This window comes from Morone saxatilis, unplaced genomic scaffold, assembly GCF_004916995.1.
Source record: "Morone saxatilis isolate NCDOM2014 unplaced genomic scaffold, NCSU_SB_2.0 Contig5, whole genome shotgun sequence".
In the NCBI taxonomy this organism is placed as follows: Eukaryota; Metazoa; Chordata; class Actinopteri; family Moronidae; genus Morone; species Morone saxatilis.
Window position 1 is genome coordinate 8,391,143 of NW_023340095.1, and position 12,722 is coordinate 8,403,864.

Below are 12,722 nucleotides of genomic sequence, written 5' to 3' on the forward strand. Positions count from 1 at the left end.
GCTTTAAACATCAGGTAATAATTGGAATCTATTCCAATTAATGTTTCTGGATTTGCAATTAATTCAACATATATCAGCTTCATGAGGTGATAATATATCAATGTTATTTTGTTCCACTGGCCCTAGGTTGCAAATAAATAAATAAATTAAGAATAACTAACATGCATAATCAATAACAATATTCAAGATATAAAGAGTTACACTACTTGTTTTCATGGAATGATACATAGTACATCGAATGGAGTGAATGTATAAAATGTGTAACCAGGTCAGTGTAAACTAGAAGGAACAAATTTCGGATCAGTTTAAACAACCAGGTAAGTGCATTTATCTCCCTGTATACATGTACAGAACAGCCACAGCAGTCTTTTGTTGCCACCAAGGAGACAGAGTGTTCAAGGAGGAAAAATCAATCAAAGTCCACAGCATGGCTGCTAATTAAACCTGAGAAAAGTGAGGATATGCAAACTGTTTACCAATGAATCATTCCTGCCACACCAAGGACACCATTACTCTCATAGGTTTTAGAGAGCACTTCACAGACTTTTACCAATTTCTGCATCTTGAAATAGAAAATAATCACATATTTCCTCTGTAATAAGGCTGCTACACATCTTGTGTAACGTATCTGTAATGTACCCTTTGGCTGTGTTGCATTTTGTGTGTCGCGCCAACCTTGAAGTGGTGTGGATTAATGCAGCTATGTTAAATCAAATAAATCTAAGCTTTGATGTCTTCATCAAGTAGCAGCCAATCCCCCCCTCCCCCACGCCAACACACAAACATACAGACACACCCACACACCCACACACACATCGACATCTCAATTTTTTCAGAGTGAGTGACTTCCTTTGCTCGACAACCAGATCCAGGTCTCACTAGAGACCCAGCATGGTGCCACATCCTAGCAACTGCAGAAAGCCAGCACGCACAGGAATGAGATCAAAGTATGCCAAAGCATAAGGAGGCAAGATACATAAAACCCATCCTTCCCCAGCTTTATCCCTCCTCTCTCTCTCCCTCTTTGCAGTGATGCATGCCAGAGGGCATGGCAACGCAACAGAGCAGCTGGGGGAATATCGTGTGGTACGCACAGAATGAGGGAATCAGACTTACAGTCAAGGCCACGGTGTTCAACTGTGACATGGTTGGAAACATTAAATGTCTCTCACACATTGTTAATTATGTCTTCAAAATTGCAATACCTAATTCATCATTTTCGTATAATAACAAGTTAGCTTATAATATTTACACTAATAATATTAATACTAAACATTCATATTGAGGTTTAAGTGAGTGTTGTTTTACAGGATAGTAACTAAATGACTAAATGATGTGCTTTGTCTCCTCTGAACATAGTTAACAACAAACAACATGTCTCCAACAATTAACTAAAAAACAAATATAAAAAATGTTGGGCCTTTTAAGTGTAATGAGTTTTGATATTACCATGTGCAATTGCATCATCCTAATTACATCATTACAGTATGTTATTAAAAATGATAATTTAGTACCAATACAGTACATCACAAAAACTGTTATAGGTTACACTCTTGTCGCCACTGCTTTAGTTTGTTAATTCATATTTTATCTTCAATATGTGACAAAAGGGAGCAGAAATTAAACTGAAAATCTAATTGTTTTGGCTACAAACAGGTACCAATAAACACCTACTAACCTTTCATTGAGCCACTGCTCACTGCGGAGATTATTGCTAAGCATTAAATGCTTAGATGTTTACTGACTGGAGTGACCCTTCTCAAGAAGCTCAATATCAAATATATTCAGGGTGCATCTGCTCCTCAGATGAGAACGATTTAGAAATATCAAGGACATTCCTGCATATCAAACACATTTTAAGATAAACAGGGGTTAAAGCCATGAAAATGGCAGAAGCTGAACACTCCAAATCACTCTGAATCAGTCTAGGAAACATGCAGCCGCAGTGTATCTGTCTTCTGTGTATTAATGCTGTATGAGTTTTGAAACCCTGATTGAGTCGTACACTCTGTACATAAAGGAAAAACAGCAGACAGTCCCAGTAACTTGTTACTGATAGACAAAGTCAACTATGATCAATAGCAACGTGCTGAGGCATGTGTTAGATGCTGTTACATTAAATTTAAACTCTATAGCTAGACATGAATAGCAATTCATCATTGAATTCACAGCATACTGTAAAGGCAAGATCTGTTGGTGTAGCAGAAATGACAGCTTTCATTAAAGCCTCTGTGGCGGGAGATAGGATGTTCATAAGAAAAAAGCCTCTTCATAATCCACTTTATGACCCTGTCAATAATATATCGAGCTAAAGAAGGGCAAATTTTGTGAATTATTTATAAATCTATCTTTCTGGTGTGGGCTATAACATCATTACAGTGACAGCACAAAAGCCTTTAGCAGTGTTTGATATTGTATTGCAGAAAAAGGAGTAGATAATGGTTGAACATAAGCAAAATGAATATCAGGTTCACATAAAAAAAAATCCTAAACACAGGCAGAAAGCACAAAAGAAGAGTTCAATAATCTCTGCGGATATAATTTCACAGTGCATCAAGTCTTCTGGGTCATTTTTAAGTAAAGGCATACACTATCTCAAAGTAAAATGCTTTTTGGAAACTTAAAACTTAAATGATTTTTTTGTAAGAGAAATATGATCACCTCTCAACTCCTCCCCAGATTTTATAAAGCTCTTTTACTCCTCGCCCATAATTTTACCAGTTGTTTCTCTCGGGATCAATTTTCTGCTATGTAAAACTAAGTAGCAGTGTCAGACAGGGATAGATGAATAAGATGAATAAACTATTCTGTTACACAGTGCCATTGCTTTACTGGCATAATGACTCAAGAACAGACATTTTAATTGGCACATTTGATACATGTAATTATTATTTTTAACTATCAGACAAAAAATCAAATGTTACAGAAATGCAGCCAACATTTGATCAAATCGGACTCAATTCCATCCAAAGGAAAACAGGAGGAAGGAAGGAGGTGACTTATTGATTTGCCTCCCAACAGACTGTAAAAAACATGCCTGCAGACTAACATATTAAACTGTAGAAACATCTCGTTTGATATAGTATAACATGTTATGTGCAAAATCACAACATTGAGGTATAGTATAGAGTTGAAGGAGTTATTGCATTACCTCTGACCTTCTAGAAATGAGATGCTTAAGAGGTGCCTGGTCAGAGAACGTACCTTTTACTTATGACAGGTCCAACATTCATCTTCATACAGTTGACTTTGCGGATCTGAACACCAACAGAACAGGAAGGGGTCCCGTTCCAGAAGCTGGTTCCATTGAGATTCATGGAGGCATCTTCAATACAGGGACCCCAAGCTGAGGCCTCCCAGTAGAACACCATACAAGGGTGGTCATTGCAGCCTCTCCACTCCTCTAGGGCTGGAGCAGCTGGACACTCCTTTCCTCCTGGCCACCAACACACAATAAAAATCATACAATCAAAGATTAATTAGAGGTTTTGCAGTATTTATGAAGAAGCTAAAACTAGTGTTAGTTCAGGAAAAGCCACATTATTATTCAGGGTGATTTTCACAAAAAGTATCAAGCTGAAGTTAGTAGCTGGAGATGCTAATATTATCACTGACCTCTGGCTGCTTAGCGACAAAACAAATGTTTGTTCGTGTTAGCTGAGCAGACACTTTACAAGTTACAACTTGTAGAAGTTTGAATTGAAAAAAAAAAGTCACAGTCAGGTCACTGTAACAACATTGTAGACACTGCCCACAGCTAAACCATCTCTTTAAGTCCCTGCTCCCGACACCTTTGGTGTCATATATTGAGTCATTATTTGGAAAAATAACATATAGTTCTATATTCAACCTCAATGGCAACATTGAAAGCATAAAATCTGTGAAAACAGATTCATCAACATGGTGTGTGCGGCTGTGCAGTAGAGCAATCAAAGGGCAACATTATTACTACTATGTGATGTTTCTCTCTCTATTTGCAGACAGGTGACACTAATGTAACAACTACAAGGCAAAATCTCACATATAGAGTGCATTTAAGAAGAAAATGCATGATGAATGGGTGTATTATCACCATGGAAATACGTTTTTATAGTGCATCATTCAGTTCTATGCAATAGCAGCCTGATTTTGGGCTATTTTTACATTTTGTGTTTTATCTGTGTTTTTAATCCTACTGTGTCATTTCAGAACTTTGTCTTCATCTATTGTGTACATTTTTGTTGCACACACACGCACATACAATCATTCACAAGTAAACTGTGTATGTATCACATACATGCACATGCACAAACATTAAGGGGCATGCTAAGATTTAAAAAAGAATACATAATCTGTAGTTTTACTCTGTAAAACAAGGGACAGTAGTAAAAAAAAAAAAAGTAGTATCATGGGTGTCATCTCGAGAGTGGTAAGTGCCCTAAAGGGAACTGTGACTCGCAGAAGGGCTAAGATGAGTTTGTTACTGAACCAAGACCAATACACACCTGAACTTTCCAGTCTGTTTTGCATTCTCCAGTTGTTCTGTACTGTCACACAGTCTTACAAACAAGCAGGCATATGAACACAAACACAGCACACACACACACACACACACATACACACTCACACAGCACCTCTGCCAGAAAGCAGATAGCCAGCAACATAGTAATAAACAGCACAGTTTGGACCCCGACTTAAACTGTGAGATTCTTTCATCAGCTGTTATTGCAGATATGTGTTTGGTTACAGGGATTAATGGGTAGTAGCTGGCTGCCAAGGCTCTGCTGTCTGACTTAAAAACACACTGGCAGAAAAATACTGGCCAGAAAAGAGCTCTCGATAATGGATGGTCAACTCAAACTTCAAATGTTTTTTGAAATGAAAAACGTCTTAATAGGACTCCATGAGAAATCCACAGCAATAACAGCCAAAACAGTGTTGGTGAAATCATTCTTATAACTTTCCTGAGCTGAGCTTTGAGTTCTCCATTTTGAAAAACATCATAGTGCAATTTATTTTATTACAACAGCAGTTTTTTGTAAATACATTGTAATTGAAATGATTTTCAATGTTTCTCAAAAATCAGTATTGTCATCTTGTTTTTCCTTTGTCACCCAGTAACAATGTATACTATATATTACTGTACTGTAAATATTTAACATGTACCAGATAATTTAATGAACCACACAGGGTCATTTATTTCTGTCCTCTTCTTGGTGGGAAACCCTTGTATCTAGTGGTAGTGCTTTGTGTTTAAATACCCTGTATGTAACGAAATTACACTGTAAATCAAAGCTTTAATCTAAAGTCTATCTTCAAAATGCCTGATTAACAAAAAACGGAAGAAACATCCCAGTTCTCATATTTTATTTGATTCAAAACTGTTATTTAGGAAGTTTAACACAAAAACAACACAGCGATAAACACAGCAAAGAGGGTGAAAAGCCAAACAAGTCAAAAGGAACATTTAATTACCTTTCCCTGGGAGGGCCAACACTGTGCGAGTGCGGCTCTGTCGGCCCTCCGCGTTCTTGGTGGCACAACTGTGTGAGCAGGGTGACCACGAGGACCAGGAGCTAACCACACAGTCTGCAGAACACGGCACCTCACAGGCCACTTCTGTGGGAGGACGGTCTGCTTCACAGAGGGCAATGGGCACATCTTCCCCTGAGGAAGGCAATTTAAGATTAGAAAATTGATATGGAGACATCAGCTTCAAGGGTTCAACATGTATGAAGATTAATTAAGATGAAGCCCATTGCACTTCTTCACCTGATCAGATAGCAATCAAGATGGTACAACCTTGTGTAAATGAACACACACTGAGGGCTACTCTACTTCTCAGTTCAGGTAAGGGATGCATGGAAGTGTATACGAGAAGCACAGAAAAAGTATAACATTATAACAGGCATCCCTATGCATTTGGGTTGATCAGATTAAAACTTACACCAAAAATGCACATGTGAATGAAGATTGATTGTGATCCAAATACACAAACTGCCTCCAGAGGTGAGAAGATTTTAATTCTGATCCAAATAAAGTGTAAATACAGTTCCTCAAAGAGTACAACTGGACGTAAACAGTCAGCTACTTTGACATGCTGTGCTTGTCTCAGTTGTGTTTCCATTATTTACCATTTTCTGTACGGCCTGCTTTTTTTTTCAAGGGTTAGAGAGGGATGTGGTCCTGATGAGGTACCCAGTTGTGGCATGGACATAGATCATGATGGGATCTCACTGTTGATGTATGTTAATGTCAGGTCGAAACATTATCAGACTAAATCTAGATACAATCTGAATATGAACGTGTGGTAATGCAGGTGTATAAGAGGCCTATATGGGTGTTGATAGCAAGAATTGGTTATTATAATTTGTAGCATGATGTTGTTTTAAATTGTTTTAGTCAAATAAGGCTTAGGGTTATGTTTAGTGTCAGGATAATTATTTTTTTCTATATTGGAAAAGTTTGTCAAATACAAAACGTTTTTCATCCTTTCGGGGGAAACAAATTTCCTCTTCAATAAAAGATTTACAATAACATTAAGCAGAGATCCTTCTTAAGTGTTAGAAAAATTCTGTCAAACACAAATACAATTTAATTTCATCTAAAGAAAATTATAAGGCCATCCCATTGGTATTCTGAGCAAGTTTTAAAAGCTATCCTTCAGCCTTCATCTTGCAGTCATGTTATGAAATATTTATCACAGCTCCCAGTTAACTCTTCTTTCAGGAGTAAAACAGATACAGGAAAGACAGAGGATTTTCTCTTTACTGTACTTCCATGATAATGGCTCTCTTATTGTGTAATTAAATACTATAATTACAGAAACATATTCTCACAAATGACCGAATAATACCCCTGTTAAAATACCATCCTTATTTCCTTTTTCTTTTTGTTGTTGGACCCAACCCAGAGTTAGCAGAGTGCCACAGATTTCTCTAAGGTCTGTCTGTCCAAGAGAGAGAGATCAATTTCAGAAACAGGGATGCCATCCTGATGTCAAAACAATGCCAGCAGCAGCTGAAGCATTGTTTTTGGATATACGCTCACACACAGCAGTATCATTAACTTGGTTGAACTCTGCCACTACATCATGGAATATGGTTTAACAATAACAACCCTAGGGCAGATTTGTCATCAATTTGTCTTTTTTTCTCTTTCCAAGTGAATACCCTTGATGCAGAGAAGGGCAGTGGAGAGAGCAAACGTAGGTATCGCCTCATCAGATAGATGTGAAAGACTCCCTTGGGGAGTTTGAAAACCTTTTGCCCATAAAGTTAAAACATCAGAGATCTCCAGCCATCAAAGTATCTGGAGTATCTCCAGCAGGAAATGTTAGTCTGCTCAAAGTAATGGCAAAGCCCCACAGGCTAATGTATTGTATGCATTATTTCTTTCATTGGTGAACATACTATTGGATATAAGATGGAGTGCTGCATGTTCAAGTTTACAAACAAACTACAGACTTTTTCACTGCAGCCATTTTGACATGAAATAAAAGGGTAAACACAGGTGATTCCAATTATACTTATTGAGGTCCCATTCAATGGTGAAATGGTTCCTGAACAAGTGGCTATACATTTTTTTTATTGACCCGTCCAGAAAAGGATAAACACCCTACTTTTGCATATTTAGTTGAAATGGGCTGGAAGTATTGCACATTGTCACTTAACCTCTGCTGCTTGACTTCAGCTTGACTGACTTGACTTGACAGCTTGCCCATTCAGGTCAAAAAGAGTTAGGGTGCTGCTCTTGTGCATGTTGCTACACTAGTATTATTGTCAACACCAGTGATTAATCTCCTATTTCATGTCAAGATTGCTGCTGTAAAAAAGGTCTATTCTGCTATTCAGCATTGACAGTATGTAGTTCCATGGGACACATGAAGGAATTACATGGTTGATGATGGTCTTAATGTTATAAAGATCAGTAAAGTTCTATTCAAAACTCTGAAAAAATGAAGAAAATTACCTCTGGGTGACCAGGAATACTCTTTATAATTATACTGCATATCTCCCAATACACCAACTGTACAAAGATCTGGAGGCTGCAGCACTTGAATAGGAATTGTGAGTGCTGATACTTTACATAACTGTTTTGAACTGGCAGGCCGATTTTAAGCTGTGGGAGATATACTGTCTTAGTTCACCATGGCTCCCACCCAGGTAATTATTTCAGGCATCCATACTTTATACAAAGTGAGCATAAAATGAAACAGGGAATGCACCATAGATTCTGTGAATCAACCTCTATGACCCACATTCAGAGGAACAGACACTGAGTACTGTATCTTTACCATCTATATAGTTTTGTATAAATGTTGTGGAGATAAGAGACCCACTTTGCAATTGGAATGTGAAAATGGACAATGCAATACAGCAAGACAATGTGTAATAAGTTTAAATGGAAACTGCAAAGTAGAATGTTTTTTTCTAAAGTTAAGGAAAAATTGCTAACTTGTATAACTTCCTGTTGAAGTAAGCCGTTCCTTACTTTTACCGAAACGGCTGGAGAATACCAGTTCGTCAGGTACAGAGAAATCATTGTTTTCAGGTGGAGGACATGCCAAAACAGTTATAGATTTTAGCCTTACCATTACACAAATGATACAAAACAATATTTATAGTGCTCTTCCAACAATGACAGTGCACACTGGAAAGGTCTAGTTTAAAATGTAATATTTTCTTTTGTTTACAGCATTATATATGCAAACTGTCAAATCAATGCCATTTGAAAATACTGTATTGTGGCCTTAACAACACCACTGGTCAAAACAGAAAACACAACATTTCATAAAATGACTATAGAACAGGAATTTAAATAGCATATTAACAAAACATAAAACACGAAACAAACCAGAGAGTAAAATAATCTTTTAAAACACAAGTCAACATTTCAATGTTAATAAATCAGACATAATAAAAACTTTACTTTAAAACACAGTGACATTTCAATACATTGGACATTGGCACATCCAATGCTATGCAAACGTGTGCTTTTCACCTCATACCACATGTCACTGTACATCATGAGGGGCCATAAGGGACATTGTTTAGAATTATCATGCATGTACTTTTCCTCTCACATTCACATATGAAACCAAACTCATTCAAATACTATACTGAAAACCGCACACACACACACACAAATGAAATGCTTTTGAATACACAACTTAAACACTCTCACACAAACAACTGATAAATTGTACCCTCACATTCGCAACTGAAAAGCTCTCATTAAAACTACTGAAAAGCTTTCACGCATGTGAGTAAAATGCTTGAGGAAAAATACATGTATATGATGGCCCCTCATAGTACATCGTCTGTATAATCCATTCATACTTCAGGAAACATTTCACACTGTCTACGCTTATTATTTAAAAGCTATGAGATAAAATATTCATATTGCTACTTTCAACCTATATTTCACTAATCTACAAATTATTTGAATTTGAGTTTCAACTGATTTTAATTCATTCTGTAAATCTACAAAACATGATTGGTTAAGTTATACGGTATAATAAAGTCTTTCACTCACTTGGGAGCACATGTCAATCACCTGCTATACTGTTATAAGGCTCCTTAGTTTCAGCAAAACCCATAGCCAGGAGAAGCACAGAAGCCAGCAAAAATCTCACAAATCTCACTTTTCTCTACGAGATATTATGTAGTTGAGAAACAGAACCATCATGGGACTTATGGGTATCTTGAAATGCCATGTGACTGGTTAAAAAACGATCATCTATTTGCTACTTCCAGAAAGTGTTTTATGACACAATATACTGCACAAACTGGTGTGATCAAGGTTGTCCGAACACAAACAGACTCTTAGTTAAGTTAACCCCATTCATCCTTACCAAGGTGAAAATATATTAGGCTTTTTTTGACACATTTACAATCACAACTTTTAGAATATACGTGTGCAATGATATGCAACATATAGCAGGTTTCCTTGTGCTCTAGGCATACCTTTTGATTGAACAGTTTGATTGGTTACTGCCAGTGGTAGACATATTTGCTATACCTTTACAAACAGTAGAAAATCAGTAATTATGCAACAATCATTCTGCATGAAAATCACAAAGGACTAATGAATTATGTGAGCAAACCAAACTAACAAAAGACTCTTTGCCTGCCTGGAAACACTGCCTGAAGAAAAATGGTATGATAACATGAATCCAAAGTCACACACTTCAGTATGTGCGTGTATGTGTAAGACTACGTGTTGGGGGTTGCGGGGCTCTGCAAATAGATGGCTGCCCTAGGGGTCCTTTTGCATTATTAATACAGGGATCTGTAGTTCGGGCTCTTACTCAGATATAATACTACTGCCTCCTGCATACAATTTGAACATGATTTCTATTCTGCTCGCCCACCCACCAATTAATCTTATTCATTGTTATTATCCAGGTAGAAATAGAAAAAAAAAGTAGAGGTCCTTGCCTTTGCTTAAAAGTTAATAATTACATCCACTCTGTGCAGCACTGAGCTTTTAAGATAAAGCTGGTGGGCAAAAGCAATTGGACAAAATCACTGTGAATATCAAAGCGGGTTCTGACAAACTAGTCTGGGTCACTAATTAATGTTTTTGCTGTATTCATCTGTCAATCAAGTAACTTCAGAATTGCATTATTAGAGACAGTCACACAGCCAAGTTATGGGCTGCTTTCCCGAGTTCATTGTTTCTGGTCAACAACGAACATAAATAGATCAGGCTGATGTTAACCATTCTGTTGAGTTATTTTTTTGGGGTTCTGAAATGTCAGAGTGTCTGTAGGTTTGGGAAGGTTAGCCAGCATGCATCTACAATGGGTTAAAGCTGTCATGTCAGCTGTCAGTCACAGATGCATCCAGTATGTTTGAGTCAGCGTACCCTGTGGTTGGTGGTTAGTCCGGGAAATGGGCTGACTACTTTGGTGTGAATGGTCACTGTGCAGTGAGTGGGAGCTGTGGGAGCTGTCAAAACAACTTTACTAAGCCTGGGGCAAAAAGGTAGTAGGTTAGGCTAACACAGCATTTTTTATTTTGCTGTAGTTTATAACTGAATAAAGTTAATGTGGAATAAAATAAGCACCCATTAGCCTCCCTGTGGGGGACAACATCTTATTTTTTAACTCATTTTGCAATAACTGCAACTCTTCTTCCACAACTGACATAAATATGAGGATGATAATTGTGTTTTACAAAGTTGACAATAAAATAATTTGAAGTTTGAAAGATTTACTTTGTATGCCACATGATGGAATGTGAAATTATTTTGAATAATTAACCAATGTGAGGGGACGTAAGGGGCAATATCAAGAAGTAAAAAAAAAGAACCAGAATAAATGCAATTACAGTGAAATAGAACAAGCAGCAATGAGAAAGATTAAAAAAGGGATTCAACAAGCTTTATTATGAGAAACAAAAGAAATGTTAAAGTGCTATGAAATAAAATGTAATTTCCTGTGGTATTGATTATATCAAACAGTCAGACAGTCTCATTAACTGAGGGCCAAAAAAATCTAATTGGTTATGCTGTGCTTATGTGCCAAATGAACTGCCAAATCACACCTTGACAGTCAATTTAGTGTTATCAGCCAATCAGCACACTCACACAGTAAATTTATACCACATACTGTAACATTCTCACATTTATTATATTGGGACTTCACTGGAAGGATTAGAAATGCAGTAATCCACATTGCATTCAATTTAAATTCACCAGCAGCAAAAAAATATGCTTTCTACAGTGTCCTGATAATAAAGTGTCAGTACATGAATTGGTATGTAATAATTTGTTGTAATAACTACTGTGATTGGTAGCTGTATACATAATATACTTTATGCTCTTTTAGGTCTCATATCTCCTGAAGTGGACTGACAGATTGCAGGAAACAGGTGTAGAGAAGGATAAACATAAGTAACCTGAAAGTGTGTCCAAACTATGTGATGCAGCAGATTGATGCATTTTCATCAGAAGAGTAACAACATTTTTTTCCCCTGTGGTAGATCCCTTTGGATCATCCTCCTGGCTGAGCACCAAAATTTCCTTAAACACTGGGCCAGTCTATTCCATTTCATATACCTGAGTGGTTTCAGGAATTACCTCATATATTTGCTAAGCAATAAAAGTTGGCATTTAGGTGATAGAGAATGTTTTCTGATCGCTTGAGCAGCCATAATAATTTAAATCCCCATTAGATAAACTTTGCTGGGAAAGTGCTTTCTCTTACTTTCTACAGATATGGACGTTCCTCAGACAACTTCATGAGTGTTGAGGCTTGAAATGCAGGGTTGTTTTATGCTGAGAAATTGGAACCCAAATGCTTACTCAATCAGAGAGCAAAGTGGAGAAAACTTTCCATGTCTCCTGGGCGTCTGTCATTTCATTGAAGTTCACAATCTTAAATGGTACCTGCTAGTTCAAACACCTACTTCCGTTATTCCAGTTGAGTTCAAATATATGTTACCATTAACAACAATTACAGTCTTTGTAAGATCTTCCACCAACACAGCTACAAACTGGTAGCATTTGTAAAATCATGCTCCAAGTGACTCAATACACTAACAACAAAGTGAACCATTTAAAAACTGTCAGCACTTCAGAAAGTATCACCCTCGAGCAATAAATGGAAGTTGGGTATTTGTATGTACGTGGGGATAATCAGAGAGAGAGGTATCTATTTACAGGTCCAGTATACAACATTTAGGAAGATCGATTGGCAGATATGGAATATAATATTCATGGGTAGGTTTTCATTA

The 12,722-nt window shown here is 37.1% G+C and overlaps 1 protein-coding gene across 1 annotated transcript in view; it reads right to left on the reverse strand.

The window, feature by feature from the left end:
- Positions 1–12,722, reverse strand: part of thsd7ba (thrombospondin, type I, domain containing 7Ba) — a 117,182-nt gene that overhangs the window by 55,457 nt on the left and 49,003 nt on the right. The window contains exons 7-8 of the mRNA XM_035676667.1: positions 5,455–5,646; positions 3,205–3,436 (exon numbers count right to left, since the gene is read on the reverse strand). Coding sequence (XP_035532560.1) covers positions 3,205–3,436; positions 5,455–5,646 — 424 coding nt within the window. The remainder of the gene's footprint in view (positions 1–3,204; positions 3,437–5,454; positions 5,647–12,722) is intronic.